This window comes from Coturnix japonica, chromosome 15 (assembly GCF_054131305.1).
Source record: "Coturnix japonica strain WE chromosome 15, WE-NBRP24, whole genome shotgun sequence".
Classification (NCBI taxonomy): domain Eukaryota; kingdom Metazoa; phylum Chordata; class Aves; order Galliformes; family Phasianidae; genus Coturnix; species Coturnix japonica.
Window position 1 is genome coordinate 8750331 of NC_140677.1, and position 19433 is coordinate 8769763.

General features: G+C 50.1%; 1 protein-coding gene and 1 long non-coding RNA gene across 8 annotated transcripts in view; one reads left to right on the forward strand and one right to left on the reverse strand.

Moving 5' to 3' along the window:
- The window catches only part of PLXNB1 (plexin B1), a 63545-nt gene extending 44353 nt beyond the window's left edge, over window positions 1-19192 (reverse strand). For 3 of the 7 annotated variants that reach the window (XR_014934803.1, XM_085516790.1, XM_085516789.1), the window contains exons 1-2: window positions 9461-9599; window positions 4642-4703 (exon numbers count right to left, since the gene is read on the reverse strand). Coding sequence is in view for 1 of the 7 variants with exons in the window: in XM_085516789.1 (XP_085372915.1) it covers window positions 4642-4644 (3 nt within the window). In the remaining 6 variants the exon portion in view is untranslated. Of the gene's footprint in view, window positions 1-4641; window positions 4704-9460; window positions 9600-9943; window positions 10158-13902; window positions 14023-18856; window positions 18971-19117 lie in introns of those variants that run through there. The other 4 variants (XM_015875238.3, XM_015875241.3, XM_015875240.3 and 1 more) reach the window with 4 other exon arrangements.
- On the forward strand, window positions 9473-10794 carry LOC107319898 (uncharacterized). Its single transcript, XR_004308743.2, has 4 exons — window positions 9473-9606; window positions 10001-10074; window positions 10155-10259; window positions 10367-10794. It is a non-coding gene; the product is annotated as an uncharacterized LOC107319898 (long non-coding RNA).
- Window positions 19193-19433: the final 241 nt, after the last annotated feature.

Below are 19433 nucleotides of genomic sequence, written 5' to 3' on the forward strand. Positions count from 1 at the left end.
ACTTCAGGGCTGACCACAAGTTAAAGCGTATCATTAACACACAATGGAAATTTGAGCACATGACTTCTCTGCCAGCCTATGGAGAGACTTTTGCTATAGCACATCGGACACAGGCATGTTGGTTTCTGCATCTTTGCAAACAGGCTCCAATTTCCCCAAACACACAAGCTGAGTTTTGAGTTTTAAGAGCCGCCAAGAACATAAACTGTATATTCTGCTTCCAGTCAGCCTTCCATAGCTGTCCCCCAAGGATCACAGAGCAAAGTTACTCAACAAAGAGTAGAAAAATAGGACAATATCCAACAGTAGAGAGCCTATGGACACAAGGACAGACAGGTTGGCATAGCTCTCATCCTGTTGAAAGGGAAAGGGAACATTCAAAGCAACATCTCATCCTGCGCTGCATTCTCTGCAGATCTGGGTAAGCATCTAAAACCAAATGCAAGGCCAGACTTGCAAAGGTGAAGCACCTAAAACTGAGCCCTGTTATTTTTAAATGCTTACACAAGACCTAAAGTAAGATCAGTGTTTCGAGAACTTCCAAAAGGCCTGAACCTCACATAGGCCACAGCATTTTTAGTTTGAAAACATTTGGAACAGAGACTGTATTGTTTATAGATCTGCATATCACTCATTTCAGCTCAAATTAAATTACAGTGCACTACGAAGCAAGAAATGCAATTTAAGGAGGAGAAATCCACACTGAGGAGATTCAGGCTATCATTATTAAGACAGTCTCTGTAACTTTGTAAAACATGAAGCATCATAGAGCAGCAAGGAACAGCACACACCAAAGGGGAAGGGAAAATATCAGCTACCCTGCTTAGAATTGGCACCTTCACACCACTCTCTTCAGCTGCATAGTTTCCCCATATATACTCTCCAAACTCAAGTCAGTAGCCTGCAGGTTTTAATATCTCACAGGCAATGCCTTCAGCAAGGCAGGACACATCACCACCAGAGCAGCAGAAACTCAAGCTACAAGCTGTGCTGGTTTCTGTTTTTACATTTATTTTCATTTATCTTCCCCTTCCCAGTTCTAACAAACCAGACTGCAGTTGTTCCAGCTCCAGTGATAGCCTGAAGCCGTAAGAATGAAGGAAGCACACAGCAGCACTTTGCCTCCCCCAAGCACCCCCCCTGGTTGCAGTGATGAGCAGCTCAGGAACTTCTTGGGACAGAGGTGGGTTCCATGCATTTAGGAACCTTCAATAGCTCCTTCTTCTGTGGAACTGCCCTGTGCCCTTAAATACGCACAGATGTTTGGCATTCACAACATCCTGTGGCAGGGAGCTTCCCAGCCTACCCGCACACATCAAGCACTCAGTCTTTATTTGTTTTTAAGCCTACTACACCTAGCTCCGTTCAATGCCTGTTCACACTTACGCTCCTCCCACACTCACAGAAGAGGCAAAAAATAGCTGCTGCTCTTCTACTACAGCATCTTCTGGCATTGGAAGCGAGGCTGGATGTGGCTCTGGGCAGCCTGATCTAGCAGCTGGCGACCTTGCACATAGCAGGGGGTTGGAAAGAGATGATTATTGTGGTCCTTTGCAACCCAGGCCATTCTGTGATTCTATCATCTTCTTCTTCCAGGACAGTGTGTGTTTTTCTTGATTATCAGGTATAAGGATTCACTCTGCATGTATGCGTCTCCTTCCAGGCAACCTAACCTTTCCTGTCAGGCAGAAATATCTGGCTTTTCTGCCCTTCACCAGTTTCACTGCTAGGAGTCAAACGAGCCTTTTTAAGTTACAGGAATGTAGAAATGTCTCTAGAATTACAGAAAAAAGAAGCGAGGTCATTAAAACCAAACAATTCAAAAGACAGCCAATGAATTATTTAACATTTACAATGCTTAGTGCTGGCAACATTTATTTATTTATATATAAGCCTACCTCACAACTTAAGGCTACTAAGGGCTAAAAGGATCAGCTTATTCCCCAAATGACCCACAACTTGTTCTAACCAAAGGGGAGAACCCTCCTGCCCAGGTGGTGGGTACCAAACAGCACTCAGGACTCAAATATTCCTCTAGTAAAGCAGAGCCCAACCATTCTCATCTCTTCTGCTACACCCACTGGGGGAGGCATTTGGCTCTCCCTATAAGCTGAGCTTCCAGAACACAGCATGAAAGTGCTGTCTGCACCTTTGGTGACATCAAACAATTCCAGCCCTGGAGGTTGCATAAAAACTGCACTGAAACATAACAGAAGTGTTCATTCTCACATAGACATGGTACAGGTATCATCTGCAGTGCTTTTAGAAGCAAGATATAGGAACATATTAGGAATTTAGTCCTTCATCCCACTGTGGTATGCGTACATCTGCATTATTTTCATACTCAGAGAAGCTCACTTGCTTTTGAAACAAAAACCTTGTTATTACAAGGAGAAATAATCGAACAGAGCATATATATCTTGTGAAGAGCAGCTCAGCACTCAGCAGACATCTCAGAAACAGAACTACGAGACAATAAGATGCAATACCGTAAAACTATCTGGATCTGTCTTTGAAACATCATATTGTGAACTGAACAGGGAATCTGAGGTAGTTACACAGAGGCTTTACATCACAGATGAAGTATGTGGCCTAGAAATACCCAAAACATCACTATTCTGAGCACTCTGCAGGGCACAGCACACAACTGCCTGCCAGGCATGAGAAGCAATGAGAAAGGAATGTCTACAGCCAAAACGCAACATCACGCTTTCCTTGCGGGGAAAACATGCCCCCTGCCTCTAAAGCAAAGGGTTTCTCCCGGTTCTAGCCTTGCCCACAGGACAGCAGTGTGTGCTTATCTTTAATATTAAAGGGAAAAAGGAGAAACAAAAAAAAGGTGGGACAAAAAATAGGTCAGGAATCACCCCATACACTGCTTAAAAACGGGGAGGAGAGCAGAGGAGGGAACAAACAGCGCTCTCCTAGGTAACACTGAGTTGCTACTCGTGCTGCACAAGAATGAAGCAGAGCGCGACTTGGATAATAACCGTAACTCACATTCCAGAAGTTAGTTTGTTCAGCCACGATCTCCTGCACTTAAATGGACTAAAAAACATTACTTCCAGTGCAGTTCTGCTGGGACAGCGTTTCAGTAGGGTCTGGACAGAATCAGCTGGCTATCTCAAAGAATACAACCGCATATATGCAACATGCAGTCCTCTCTCTAGTCTTTTAATTTTATGTACCCTAAAAGCACAGACCCAGAAAAGACTGAATTCAAATCATCTCAAGTACTTACTCCTTCCCTATTTCAAACAGCTGTGATTTAGTGGTTTTACTTGAACCGCCCAGAGCCAGCGAAAAGCTGAGGAAACCCGACTCACCAATCCCTGTACATGTGCTGTATGCACTCAAAATTTATTCACAGAGGTTCCAGATCAAAACAGGTTTCCATAAAGCCTGCTCTTTAACATTCAAGACTTTAATCTACCTCCACTACCAAACTGGAATCAAACAAGCTGCACACACACAGAAGCCTGGGCTAGAGGATGCTGTCTGGCTTTGTTCACTGCTTTTGTTTTTACGGAACCCTCCTGCTGCTACAGCTGCAAGTCCAACAAGCAGAATATTTTCTGATGAAGGGCTCCCATGCTCTCAAGTGATATTCATCTCTTCAGTGCAATAGTCAGTGAGTCATCTAAGCCAGCAGCTAGTGTCCAGGTGCCAGGGTTTCGTTCCCCAACCAGAAGTTCACGCAGATCTGCAGATCTCCTGCAGCTCATTCAGTCTGGGATCTCTGCTGTACCACCCTCCATTTGATGTTCAAATTCCAGCATTCAAATTCCACACCACTTTGCCAGGTGAATGGGAATAGGAGTCACAGCTGGGCAGTTGAACAGCACAAAGTCTGAAAGGAGAACTGCAGTTTCAGGAGACATTTCTTCAAGGGTCTGTAGCTGTCAACACCACTGAGGCTCAGCCAGCACAAAGCATCTCACCGTGCTGCAAAGTGACTGACAGCCAGATATGCGCATCACCCTGCTCCAGCAGACTGTCTCCAGGTTTAGTCACACTCAGCAGCCCACTTCTGGTCACAAAGCACCATCAGAAAGTAACACACTTGTTTGTTTCTTTCTGCAGATTAAGCTCATTACCTTGCACAGAGAACTCTAACTTGCAAGTTACTTTACAGTGCAGTAGGAGTGGAATTGTAGCACAAAAGCTGCAGAGGACTAGCAGGAGGTGTACAGCAGCCTGATGTGTACACTGCTGCAGTCCACACATCCCAACTGGTCCCTTGGGAAAGGGGCGGGAGTTCAGGGGGAGGGATGCAGAACCAAGACAAAGACAAGAAAACAGGCAGGCAACCCTTGGAGTTAATAATTCTCTTTACACCAGAGCCCTACAGATCACAGATCTGAGACATCCTCTGTCCTTGGTAGGAGCTCCACATATAGAAGGAACAAGTGTGCATTCTCACATGATGCTACTTGCTCTCTCCAGTGGACTATGTGCCTGGTAAACCCACTTGCACACTAATCACAAGTGGTGATGCCCATCAGGTGAACTTATTAATTATACAGCAGCAGCAAGAGGCCGCCTGGCACAACAGTGATGCACAAAGGGCCAATGAGGAACACAGAGGGCTGCAGCAATCCATGGGTGTCCCAGTGCTGACCCCCGGTGCGTTTTGCTTACCATCTGGACTCTTGGGAACGTTGAGACACCTTCATTTCTCTCATTGAAGAGTATGCTTCAAGCTGGAAAAAAAAAACAACAACATAACATGAAGTGTAAAGACCCTTTTTGCAATAAATTAAACCTCTGTTGCACTTGACTCCTGTAGTGGCTCCCTCCCCCTGTGGAGGCAAGGGCTGGCCAGCTGCACAAAGTCCAGGCTGCCCTGGGAAAACAATGGGATCTTTTTCTCGCCAGAACAAGCCTTCCCGTTCACCCTTCCAACCACGGCACGGAGGACACCCCCAGTGTGTCTGCAGGGGAGAGGAGTCTGTAGGCATGGCAACAGTACACCCTAACTCCTCGCTAATGAACAGGGATAAAATGTTTTGTTCTCATTAGGAAAAATACAGACACATTCCTGATTGGTGAGTAATGTCTCTGCCTCTGGGAGATTAGCTCAGAGCTGTGCAGCCTGAAACAGCCTCAATTCAGCCCACTGCCGTGCTTCCCTTGAACAGCCATTCTCCAAGGACCGCACGTCTCTCAAGGGCAAAGCCTACAGAGCCTTCTGGACGCTTTGCCTTGGTGCTGAGACAGCTCAAGGCAGGAATAATGAGGGGAAGCTTGACAGAAGCCAACAGGAGCACACACACAATGGGAACACACCCTGCGTCCCCTCAGGAGCTGGTGCATTCTCACTGCACCTGAGTCCCAAGCTATTGCTGCAGCCCCAAGCCGCTCTTTGTGCTTCCCTGCACCAAGAGCATGCGTCAGCCACATCCCAGCTGCTGGGGGTAAAGGACAGAGCGCAGAGCTGCAGCACGCTGCAAAGCAAAGCCTGGCCACGGCTGTGTGCAGGGCTGCTGCCTAACAGCATCGTTAGGGTGCTGGTGTTAACCATCAGTGAGATTCAGAAGGGGAATCTCTACCTATTTTAGTGTATTTATGCAAACACTTGTCTTATTGCTAAGTGTTGGCTCCTGTGGCCATGCACAAAAATGAACAAGCAAACAAATAAATAAATAATCAAGCTTTTATCTCGCAGACACTTCCTAGAGCCTCTGCCCTCCAGATATTGGTGCCAGCACAGTCTGCATGAGGACCACAGCAATTTATCTTCTCCAGAGAGGATCCGGGGTGGGAGCAAGGCCAGTCAGCCCAGCACAGCCTAAAACCCAACCTCTGGCCACTCTTCTTGGCACAGCACGAGCACAGCCCAGCAGAATTAAACCCTGAGCTCAGGGCTCATCTCTCCTTGACGCTGCTGCTGGGTTTCACTCACACCAACTGCTTTAGGCTTCAGAGCATTCCCAGGGGCTGGATGGCTGCTCTGACCCTGCTCTCCTTTCTCTCAGACACCTCGGCATGGTGTCTGCCCACAGACCACCTCCATCTGCCCGCAGGAGGGTCGCACCCAGGGCACATGGCCATGCATTGACAACACAGCAGCCCCTGCCTGGTGGCTCAGCTCACTCCCAGCCCCACATAGGCTCACAGGAGCCGAGTGATGCTTCCCAACCCCCAGGGGCCCTCCCCCAGCCCCGGCCTCAGCCGTGGGAATGGAGCTCGGCACCCCGAGGTGGGCTCACCCTCAGCCACTGGCAGCACTTAACTCCCTGTGTGCTGACATGCAGTGCTTCACCAGCTCCATCAGCACCAGGACTGCCCCTGTCCCACTGCCCCCAGCCAACACATCCCTGCTGGGGGTGTCCCCTGTGACACGGGTGAGCTGAGGGCACGGCTCAGAAAGGCTCTCGCTGCACAAAAAGCCTTAGGAAGCAGCCCCCATTCTGGCAGTCAGGCCTTCCCCCGGCGTGTCAGGAGTTAAGTTCACATTTCCATTCTCCTGACCCGCACCAACGCCGGCTGAATATCGAGCTATTCTTTGCAGCCTGATAAAGCATGAGAAAGCCGAAGGCCTCACACACTCCTCCTTTCCCAAGCTTGGCTGCCTGCCCACAAGCTGTCACTCCCTGGCACCGGGGGGGGCAGGGGGAGAAGAGCAGGCCCAGCCCTCCTTCCACCTTCCACCCCAGGACCCCAGCCCTGCTGCCTTCCAAGAGCTGTGCTGCCCTGATGGGGAGTCTCCCAACACAGTGACCCCCCAGTATGAGCCCAGTGGCCGGGTGGGAGCTCACTCCCAGCACCGTCACGCTTGGAGACATTGTGGAAAAGGGCTCAGGAGCAGAACCTGATCTGAAGGACTGTTTACCCTTTCAAGCCCCGCTCATGCAGGTTGCACATCATCCCTGACCTCTCCCTGTGCTTCTGATGGTGAACAGATGCATGGATCCCACCAGGAAAGCCATTAGGTTTCTCACTAATTAGGCACCAAGTTTGCTTGGGTCACCAAAGCTATTGGAGGGCTTCCTTTGTGATTGTTTGGGTTTTGGTTTTGTTTCCACAAAAGCCGGGATATCCGTCTTCCCTCTGAAAGCAAACAAGCACAACAACAAAAACCGCACAGATCCAGGAAGGCCCTTCAGTATCTCCACAGCTGCTTTCATCCTAAACTGAACCAAAGCTCAGTCATAATTGTTTAGGAAATGGGCTGTTTGATGGCATCTTACCATGCTCTGACCAACACCACACTGCATCTGGCTTTATCCCTTATGACACGCTGCTGGCACGTTGGAGGGTTTCTGTTGCACTTCTGTACATAAAGCCTCCCTGCCACAGCACCTGCAGCCACACAACTGCTACACTGAAGCCATTAATGCACACAGCATCCACAAGTCAGCAAATTCTGAGCTCACCCCTGTGCAAGCCAAAGGCAAACCCTCCTGTGCCCTACAGACACACAGACCATTGAGCTGTGGGAACGTTGAGCCAGCCATCACCCTCTGACACACAGAGCTCTAAATGCAAAGCTTAATAGAAACAGTTAACATCCCAAGAGTGGCTCCATGCCATCAGAGCCCTACGTGTAACATAATCCAGTTAATAACGCCCAGAATAGCACTCCAAAGCCCGAGCACAACCAAGACCTCACTGTGCTGTGCACATAGCTGCAGCACTGCCGTTTTCTCTTCTGCAGAATTACCCGGCACCATAGACAGGAACCAACTGTAACCTGTATTTTACACAAGTCAGGACACAGGAGAGCAATGTACACTTTTCAAATGTCTTTTTTTGGCAGCTAAACCGAGCAAGCAGTCTCAGAGCAGCCAGGGGCCGGGAACACCAAGGTTACTCTCTCCCCAGAGCAGACAGGCAGAAGCCCAGCTCAGCCTGAGCTCACTGAGGCTCTTTATGCTTCTATCCAGGGACAGAGGTCATTTGTGGAAGGCCGAACCAGAGCTGGAACTGGGCTGCTGGCTCCGAGAGCCCATCACTGCTGTTGTGTGGGAGCACCAGAAGCCTGGAGTCCATCCCAATGCCTCTGCTAAAAACATGCCCTTCAGATTCAAACTCGAATTTGCTTTACATTCCTCACACTCTGAAGAAAGGAAGCCTGAACATAAGGCCTGCAAAGAAGGTAATCACTTCCCTGCCAAAACATTTAGGCAAATTGTATTTCTTCTGACTCAGATTTTGGATAAATTCCTACAGTAGAATCATAAAATCATTAAGGTTGGAAAAGACCTTTACGTTCATCTAGCCCAACCACCCACCTACCACCAACACTGCCCAGTAAGTACCATCCTTAAGTACCACATCTACAAGTACAGATGAGATCCAACTCTGAGCAGACCCTCCTGCAGCACAGCCGGGGCCTCAGCCTGCTCACATCTCCTGAGCACCCAGAAATCACAGCAATTCCGTTCATTGATCTCAGGAGGCAGCAGGTCACGCTGTCTGGCCCTCAGCTGATGGCAGTTCATGAGCTTCATGCACATTTCTGGCTTCGGAACTGCACATGTTTGAAGAGAACGGCATCTAGATGCCTTCTGGCAATGTGCCTGAGGGCAAAGGGTTCTGCAGAGAAATCGACCATTTCCCAGGCTGATACAAACGGACAGGCATCCCATTGCTTCCACTTTTAGTCCCTCTCTGTGAAAGCACCAAGGAAGCTGGCTGCTGTGGGAGGGAATGGAAGAGCTGTACGGCCCAACACAGCTACAAGATGCGTGCTCTAAGAAACATCCTACAATATGAAACATAAGTAGGTAGCTGAGCATGTAAAAGGCAGAGCCCTCTGCAGAAAGAGGGCAAACAGCGCTGCAGAAAGCTCTCTTAACACCGTTTGCTCTTTCCGATCTGCTCCAACCTGAATGCTGCCCCGAGGCAGCGAGAGAAAGCAGTACTGGTGAGCAGGAAGGGGCTATGCATGGGCATGAGCAGGAAGAGCCTGCGTATGAAGGAGGACATTCTCCTCTCAGCTAAAAAAAGCAGGGCTATTCAGCACAGTTTTGCCTTTACCCTGCTGCTCAGTTTCCCAGCCCAGAGCCACCCCACATCCTGCCCCAGGATGGGGCTCCCCAGGGGCTGCTCAGAGGGGAAGGGACAGAGCCAAAAGGGCAACAGAAGCCTGACTGCAAAGGCACCAGTGCCAGCATGTTCTCCTGAGACTGACAGAGCACGAGGAGAGGCAGAAAGAGAAACTTTGACAAAGCTGTTTCTTAAACCAGCTTTACAGGAATACAGTGAAACAGGGCAGGGCCAGGGGCGAGGGGATATTGAACCAGTTAATAGCTAACCAGCAGAACTGCCAGAGACCACAACTAGACCAGATTTCAGAGAGACACCCAACCCAGAACTGCCCTCCAAGGACCCTCTGGGAGCTGTGGCTGCCTCCAAGCTTTCTTCACTGCTGCAATGCAATCACAACCACAGCACTATCCTCACCGCCCTGAAGTCCCTGTTTCTCCAAGAGGAGCTCATACTCCAAACTGACCATCTTTTCCCTTTTAGATGCTGCAGGTGATGAGGTCTGAAAGCCTTGTTTCTGGATTTGGCACTCAAACGAACTGCTGCCAACAATCTCAGGCACCATTTCTCAAGGGACGCTGAGGAGAAGAAGTCTTTCAGCTTCTTGAGAAGGTAACATGACCTGGGACAAGCCAGGATATTCTTGAATAACTTCTTTGTTCCAGCATACAGCTTAGAAGTCTCCTTCCTATTGCTCTGCCATTCAAGACAGTATCATTGTCACCTTTCAGATATGTAAGTGTAAGAGACAGCAGCAGCAGAGCTGCGGTAATTAGGAGGGAGAGATGTGCAGGCCTTGTCTCATGTCTTTCTGTTTAGATGCAGTTTACATGTTGGCAGGCTTTACACCCTCCAAAGAAAACGTGCTATCTGCATCTGCTCCAGCAGCCCATCCTCCTTATGGAAGTCTTCAAATAAGCTCTGGAAAAAGCAGCACTGCCTCCCTTACCCTGTGTTCTGTCAGGTCGAGACGCAGCCACAAAACCATTAATTCTCTTATCTCCAGGAACGTCGGCTCTACGCGGGTTTCCAAGATATCTGCTTTGAGAAGTTCTCCATTTTGTTCGAGCACCTACCAAAGTAAAAGTTGCACCACTTTCTCCACTCGCAGTGGGGAATGGGATGGGATGGGACTGAGCTCATTTCATTCTGTTCACAAGTTCCCTTCCTGAGGAAAGCCAATAACTTTCGGAGAGCCTCTGCAGACTTTGCTCCGCCGCTTTGCATGCTGAAGAATGGCTGGTTGGTAATCCTCTTTTCACTCGGTGAGTTCAGACCCACGGGTTTTCATCCCTCTGAGCTCAGAAATTTCCATTTCCATTTGAGAGCGACATTTTCCTGGCAGTTCTCAAAAGATGCATTTGTAAAATAGGAAACAACCTCAAAGAATGCTAAAGCAAAGGAAGAAAGCTGTACGTTGGACAGTCTTTCTACCTCAGCCAGGAAAGGAAATTCCTTCCCAGCACCAAAGCTCCATAAACGCAACCCACTCTGCACCTACCCAGCTCTTGGTCAGTCCCGGTGCCCAGCCGCCCACCCTGCTCTATGCAAACACCCTGCAGTTTTCTGAGGGATTGGTTTCAGATCTGCAAGGAGTCAAAGCAAAAAGTTCAGACACGCCTGTATGCGCACGCCAGACAAGAAAGGAAAATGCAGCCTGTGCTCAGATGGCTGGAAGGGATCACGGAGAGGTGAAGGTATTCTGCGGAGCGCACCACTTGTGTCGCTGATTTTCTTTAATTTGTAGTTTGCCGGCTTTAGTTGTCTACAAACGTAATTAAAGGTAATTAGAAAAACAAATCCATTGGCATATCTCTATTTGAAAACGCTGAGAAGTCTGCAAAACCCAAAGAGATTGAAACTTTTCTTCTTTCAAGTGCAAAGCATTCGAATGGCCCACAGCCAAGTTGCAGAAAAGAGCCCCAGTCAGTAACTCAGGAATGCCAGCTCTTAGCACTAACCAAAAGCACACAAACCTTCTGCCCCTGCAATTCAGTGTCATCTCCCACCAAAAAACTTACTTCAAGTCACACTCTTGTAATTCCATCTATCACCCACCTCCTTGATTCCATGCCAGGCAGCCTAACTGGAGTCTCATTCTGAGTCAGCTGAGCGAGCTGTTTTTCTTACCTTGCTTCGGGGAATTCCTGCTTTGTGTCTGTGTGAAGAGAAACGGGAATGCTACATGCCACATCAGGCAGGATCTCTTCCATCACTCCCAGCTCCTTCGGAGGGGCACTCCAGAGGCATGCTATGCCTTCATAAATCCACACAGCTGCTCTGGGTTTAGCTGGCAGGGAAGGTGAACGCCTCCCAGTTAAAGCAGACAGGGCTGCAGAGCCCCTGGGGAGCACAGGGCTGAAGAGGAACAGGGAAAGATGGAGAGCAGAAGGCACGTGGCTGACAAATGCCAGCTTGGAGGTGGAAAATGGCCATGGTTCTGGCCCTGACCTATGCATTCTTCTACATGGGGATGCTCTCGCCCAGGTTTTTCATGAGAGCAAAAATGCAGAGCTTCACTTGGAGAGCAACAACCATCTCTCTCATGCCATGCTTGGTAGCTTAAGATTGGGCTGTTTCTGCTAAAGAATTCCTTTAACATTTAGGATACTCGTGTTACAGATCATACAAGAGATACAGAACAGAAATAGCCTGGTCTGAAACAGCTTATACTCTAAACTCAACTCTGAAATAAACAAAGACAAAGGAAATGGCATGGATCGGTGTGGCCAGCAGTCAACAGAACAAGGACACTGCTGTATCCAGGGGTAAGGGAATTGAGGAATTGAGGGGTTTTTTCCTCCCTTTTTAAACCGTATAACAGAAAAGAGCCGATGAAGGATTTTCAAAAAGAGTAATGAGGTGGGCTGGCATACACTTATGGGCCAACCATCTCTCACAGAGAAACCAAAACGGAGTTATTTGTCAAAAGGGGCACAAGGAAACAACAGAGGCTACTGTTACCAGACATACAGCAGGAGGAAGCCAACTTCCAGCACTCAGAGTTGCTAGATTGCACGAGAACAAATAGATGGGCTGCTTTAATACCTCCTTTTTGTTGCTTTTGGCGAGTAAAGGGAGGGAATTGCCAAGGCAAGGCTGAGACAGCAGAAGAAAAGCAAAGAGCTGACTGCAGCAAATGCTCTCAAACTGGCAAAAACCTATCAACATCTTACAAATAAATCTCACTTACTGAAACAGAGGAATTGTACTGGGGCAAGAGATAGTGAGCCTGGACCTTGTGCTGATTTTGGCCTACCAGCTACAGATACTCTGAAGCAGCACATTCAGCCACAGGCCTGGCTATGTGTCTGGGGGAACACCAGAGCACCAGGCGTCACACATGGATGACCACAGAATAACAGCACAATCCTGATATTCCCACCCACCATATGGCCCCAAGAAGCAAATTTCTTCAGTGCAAACATTGGTTTCACATTGCCAGTGTGTTAATTAGCAGACTTTGCAGTCCAGTGCATGACACAGACTGCTGATGCTGGCCATTACACTGTCAATCAGAAGCCAAACAGAACCAGTGCCACATTATTTAACCTACTCAGAACAAAGTTAATGATTTGCCAATTGCAGGTCCCTGGAATGGACAGGCTTCAGGTCTGTTTTCCAAACTACTTTTCTTGGATATGTCTTAAAAGGCACTTGTTATAGCAAGTCCTCTATCACAGAATCATTAAGGTTGGAGAAGAGCTCTAAGATCATCCAACCATCAACCCATCCCCACCATATCCCCATGTGCAACAGATACCCTTTTCTTGGACACCTGTCACACACAGCTTAGATAGTTGTCTTAAACTGAGGGAAATCACAGCCCCGAATCACCCAAACAACCAGGCTTCATGAACTCAATGATTTAACCAGCTTTACAGAACTGTAAATTAGCCATCAGCCTGCAAACAACCACAAGTTATTCTGAGAGAATCATGGGCTAAACAGCCACAAAGCCCTCAGAGCAGTTCTGTGCAACAGCAGTTGGCAACATCCAGGCCAGAGGTGTTTGGAGGCCAAAACAGAAGAGCACATCCTAAGAGTTTACTCTGACGGCTCCATCACTCTTTCTGACAATAAGGCCAGTCTAATTTCTTATTTGCCTTCTGCCCCAAGCCATTAATTTTTTCTCCTTAATCCAGCAGAGAAGTTTCTCAGAGTCAGTTACGTGTGTGCTTTAACCAAGTCACCTCTCCATAGGCTTTGGCAATCAACAGCTCAGTCTCATCAGGTCGGCTGCCACGAGGCACCTTTCTTCAGCTCCCAAATAGCTTTGGATTTCTTTCTTCCCTGAATACCAACTTTACTGCCATTCCCCCAAACCCACATCACCATCAGAGCCCTTGCTTTGGTAAAACCCAGCTGACCTGTCACTTCCAGCCGTGGTTTTGGGGTTTGTCATCACACTGTCTGCTGAATCAATGCTAGAAGTTACTTTAATTTCTAGAAACCTGACAAGTCCTGAACAACCCAAAGCGCAGTGCTGACACTGAGGGCAACTGCTGCAATATTTCACTTTCTGACACGTCCCTCCCCTGTAACCCACCATTTCCGAGGCATCAGCCTTTTTTTCTCCCCTAATAATCACAAGGCGTGCTGTTGATGTTGGCACAGCTGAATTATTTACACTGCTGCACAGCTCCAAGCCAAACTCCCAAAGAAGCACATCGCATGGATGCAGCCACCTGCTGCCGTGTTCTAACCTGGTTCTTTCCAGTTGCTCTGACAATGAACTGAACCCTCAGTGTACATTTAAAACAATAACTACCCCTCATCAATCTCACCAGAGATCCGAGCTATTCAAGATGACTGCACGAAGGTTTAACGCATCAAACCCTTCACATCTCTCAAAATAAAGCAAGAGCTGGCAGTGCAGAACAAGGCATGGCTATCATTGCTCCTTACCTTTTTATTTGCAGAGCAATACACTTACTGGCTGCTGTGACAGCCCTAGTCCAGGGGAACAGCAGCACCCGGTGCACACCAGGGACACCATCCTCCTGTGCAAGATCCTCAGCATCCTTCTTAGAACCTATGGAAATGTGGTGGCAGGGGAGGCTGCCCTTTGGTTTTCACAGCAGAAAGTCTGCCCATCTTTATGCATGACTGCTCAAGTAAACTGCGTGACTGCTTTTGTTGCTCTCAGGGATCCATTCTTTCAGTGGGAATAGCAGGAGGAAGCCGTGCTGGGACTGGGCAGGGAAAAAAAAAAGCCCTGTGGACACAGTGAATGGGACTGAAAACTCCCCTGCAAGCTCTGTGAGGTTATTTGCTGTGATGCTCTGCATTGACTGTTCTAGTGGCTTTTTGGGACACGTTCACACATCAAAGCTCACAGCTCACAACAGGAGTCATTTAGACTAAATCTACTTTAGAAATTGATTAGGCTATTGATTTTGTCATCGTTTAGATATAGACAAAGTGACCTTTACATCCCACAAAAAGCCAAGGGAATTAACTCATGTACACAATGAGTCTTCATTTCAAAGTAACCACGGAGCTCTCACAGAAAGCAAGTTCTGTCATACTTTTTTTCCCCCCCTTGCAGCAGTCAGAAGGTCGATGCTCCTTCTCCCACCTGAGCTTCCAAACCTCCTGCCCAAAACATGCCCAAGGAACATCTCTCACATGCAGAAGACCAGCCTGGAGATGAACATAAGACAGATCAGCCTATAGGTCAATAAGCGGTAAAAATCATCAGTACCAATTTGTCTATTAGCAGCACATGCGACCACCCAGCAGGAAGCTCACCATCATCATTGTCCAAAAGGTAACCTCTATTTAGATGTTATTTGTCTGTAGCTAATGAGTTTGGCATTCATTAATCCACTGCCAGAGTTGTGGCTATAGGTGGTCTGTGCTGTAGGATGCTGTGGGTGCATTTCAGTGGTTGGCTGTGCAATAACATGGGCTTGCAACGTGGCTACCAGTTTGCTGATGCTTTCTGCCCTTTAAAGCCTTAATTCAGAGATTTCAGCCCAGCTGGGAAGCCCAGCAATGGAAACAACTCAGCAGGAGCCACGAGAAAGCTGCAGCCATGTGGAGGACAAAAGCAAAAGTCCTCGTGGTCTTTGCTTTGAATCTCTCTCAATAGTCCCAGGTCGACACGAAATGCAAGTCAGGATGCATCCCAGCTAAGGGTCAGAAGAGAAACTCACAATTAGTCTCCCCTTACATTCAACATTTCCACAGTTCACCTCAGCAACTCCTCTTGGAACGCTGAATTAGCAAACAAGAGCTGGCAAATAAACAGAGCCCCCAGTTCCTACTTCTCTGTTTCCCACAGCGGCATGCATCGCTCCCATACAATTAATTCCGCCGCACGCCTGTTTTACCATTCTGTTGGGCAGAATCAATCAGTAATGGACTGTGATCTGCATGCGGGAAGCCGAACAGCATGCAAATGGAGATCAAAACATTGACAGTGGCAATTCAGAAGCCCAGAACTGCTTCTGTGCTTCAGTTCTCCAGCACAGCCATCTGTTGGCTATGGGTGAGAGTGGAAGGCAGGAGAGAGGAGATGCCAGAAGTTACCAAACCCCCTCACATGAACACTTCCTGCATGGTAATCCATAGATCTGCTTTCTCCAGCACTTCCAGGAGGCAACGTGAACCCAATAAGGCTTAAATCGAAGCTGAAAGTGTTAACAAGTAGCTTCAAGGCTGTTAAGCCCAAGCTATCCAAAACCCTACAACTTCAGTGCTAACATGACTTCTAATGAAGTCTGGGCTAGTAATTACAAGCACATCTCTGATATCCCAGCTCCTGGAGCTGTGGGCATCCCTGTTCATTGCAGGGGTTGGACTGATGGCCTTTAAGAATCCCTTCCAACTCCAATGATTCTGATACCAGGAGCACACATCCTGCAGGAGCAGAGCATAGACCTGCACCCTCCGGCTCTTTGTATGACCCAACACAGAGCAGCAACATCACCAACACAAAGTGCAATACAGCTCAGGACAGGAGAGCTATGGGAAATGTTCAAAACTAAAATCATTTGGGACACACACATGTTGTAGAAACCTTAAGCTGAACACACTTCTGCTAACACTGTAATTTGCAGAAAGATTACAGTGGGGAAAGACGTCAAATACACCCACTCTATTTATAGAGCTAAATGTAATTTGGCCAGAAAGCTCGTTCCAGCAGCACAGACAGATGCCTAAACACAACCAGCCCCCCCCGCAGTGCCAGGCACAGCCTTCCTCTGCCTCCCTGAAGCACAGAGCCCAGCAAGCAGCGTCCTGCTGCAACAGCTTCACCCTGAGTCATGACACCTACAGCCCCCCAGCAAGGACAAAAGACCTCAGACATGAGATGAATGGGAACAGGCACACGCAGCAAGATAAAACGGTACCATCTGCTTTAGGAAACAAGCACCATTTTCTAACAGAGGTCTGCTATGGGGCAGGGGGTGGGTTTGAAAGCAGAAGCTCTGGTGCAGAGCTGAGGCTGCAGGAGCTCAGCCCACCCACTCCGCGCCATTCCAAAGTTAAACTTCAAAGCCAAAAGCAATGTGAGACTCACCCACTTGCCAGGCACAGGAGAAGCACTCTTTGCAGCGCTCGCAGTGTTTATACTGCAAGCAAACAAGTAAAGTTCACGTGCAATTAAAGTCTGGCATCTGGGAATTTCCTTCGGATCTGAACCATTTGAAGATTCACCTCCTATTTTCAACCAACTTCGAAAACCTTCCTATCAGATCCTGCCTACACAAAGCCCAGCTGCACTTCGCTCTCCCCTCCTTTTCTTTTCTGAGGGGGGTGGCATAAGAGGTTAGAAAGTTGTATCCTCTCTTTAAAAGCAATTCTGAATCGAAACGACTTTACCTTCCACCAAATGGGAGGCAAAAATAAAATCCACCTAAGCTGGCACCATCTGTTCCTTTCCCTTTTTTTCCACAAGCATCGGGAGGCAGCGTCAGCTTGGAGTTAATGACATGGAGACCTAAATTGCTTCCTGTAACCTCAAAAATCACTCTGATCTCAGTTAATCTTGGCTAAAATATATATATATAAATTATTAGCAGCGAAAACAAGTCCTTACTTCAGCAGCTCTTCCAGAGATCACAGCAAACCCCTGTGCTTCTCCTGGCAGTGGCAGCACGTGTCGGCACAGGTCGGTGCATCCTCAGCAATACTGCAGTGCCAGCGCCTGCAGCCCATGCTATGGGGCAGGGGGATGGCTGCACAGCACCAATGCCATGCCTGTATGGCTCTCGGGAGAGCCCAAGAAGCACATGCTTGTGCTCTCTAAGGATTCCCTGCCAGCACTGAGGGTAAACAGGACAACATTCAGATAAAGAGCAACACAAACCTTCTGCAAAGAGACCACCACAGCCACCAGGTCAGAGATGACTGAGATGTCAGGATAAGGAAAATGATACCAGCACAGTGAGAGCCAGCTGGCACGTTCCCACCGAGGCAGCAGCAGCTCCCCCATGGCTTTGACGAGCAGCAAAAGATGAATCTATTCAGTAATTCTGCAATAGGTAACGAAGGAGCCACAGATGGATGAGCATCAAACACAAGGCTTCACCAAAGAGCAACAGGAAGGCTCCAGCTCTGCTCCCATTGCGCCCAGGTGCATGAGGGAGGAGGAGAAGCTGAAGTCCTTCTGGTTTGCTCTGAGAAGCAAGGAGGACTGGGGCTGCCTCAAATCCTTCTGAAGGTCCCCTCAGCAGGTGACCCTGCAGCACAAAGCATGCCGTGCCCATACCCAGCACTGCTCCGGGTGCAGCATCGGTTCTTTCCTGTTGCACAGAGCCAGGCTTCACCCCTGGGTAGGCACCTCTGCTGGCAGCCCCATCCCATAGTACGGACCCTCTCTGGTGCATTGGGTCCCATCACGGCACTCAGAGGACCCTCCTCACCCCGGCATAAAGCAGAGGGAACAGCTCAGCCACTGACAGTCTGCGCCCCACCTTTCTCGAGAGAGTTATGCTGGTAATTTTAATCTGATTAAATATTGTTAATCGTATTACTAACCTAACTCTTTTCACATGTTGGAAGACCTTTAAAGACAAAATTCCATAGGTGGCCCTGCGATCTGTGAGCTTTATGGCCCGACTGCAGCCCAAGCCCAGCCCCTGCCCTGCAGATCCCAGCTCTGCCAGACATCCCAGGCTCCAAAACGACCCATCAGCACTTGTACCACTCCGAGCTCCGTCGGTGGGAACACCCATTCCTCGCAGAACACAGGACAGCGCTCCAACCTTCTCCTGACCCACAGCAACACCTCCAGCCCCAGCTCGGCTGCCGACCTCAAGCACACAGGGACATCATTAACGCAGCACTCGCTGACTCCTCTATTTCATACACAAAGCACATCACGGCAGCCTCCATTCAAACGGCGACTCCCGAACCGAACGCACCGCGATCAGCGCCGTACCGGGCAACACCGAGCGCAGGAAGTTCCGACGGGGAGAGCTCCGATGGCACCGGCACAACGGGCTCCTGGTGCGGGGCTGGGGGAAGGAGAGGGCACAGCCCCAGCGTGGAGCACACGGCCTGCCCGTACCGGAGCTGCCCGTCACGGAGCCACCTCCTGCCGCGTGCCACCGGTACCGGAGAAGTCAGCAAAGCGGGTCTAACCGCGGAGCGAGCAGGGCACGGTCCGGCGGTCCCAGGAGCGGTGCCGGAGACTTCAGCGCTCCAGCCGCCCCAGCACCTACCGGGCCCGGGCCATCCGCGCCCCTTTCGGTCCTTCCAGCCGCTACGATGCCGGCTCCGACCCTCCGAGCGGCACGGCCCAGTACCGCTCCCACCTTTCCCACCGGGACCGCCCCGCTACCTCCCCCCGCCGCGGGACTCCGCTACCGGAGCTCCCCACCCCCCTTCCCACCGCACCGGGACGCACGTTTCGCCGCCGGGCGCGGTGCTGGTCCCGGGGTGGGATTCGCCGCTGAACGGACGGCCCCGGGCGGCCCCACCGCGCTCCGCTCCCCGCGGGGCCGCGCCCATCCCCCACGCGGAGACAAAGCGCTGCCCCGGGGCCGCACCTGCCGCCGCCCCCCGGCCCCGCCTCGTCAGCATCCCCCCGCCCCGGGCCCGTTCACACCCAGTACCGGCGGTGCCCCCCCCCACCACCGCGACCCCCGCGGTCCGCGCCGCCCCTCACCTGCCGCCCCGCTCCGCTCCCCGCCGCTCCCCGCCGCTCCGCTCCGCCCGCACCGAGCCGCGCAGCGCCGGCCCCGCCCCCACCCAATCGCAGCCCGCCGCACGCCGAGGCCGCGCCCCCCTCCCGTCCCGCGGGGTCCGAGCGGAGGACGGGACCCCCCCCCCAATCACCGCCGACAGCAACGAGCCGCCATTGGCTGCCGGCAGCAGGGGGTCGGGCCGGGTCTGCACCGGGAGCCGGCGGGGAGCGGGGCGGAGGAGCCGCGGGTCAGCTTTGTGTCGGTCCTGGCTGCACGGAGCACGGCCCCGCAGCTGCA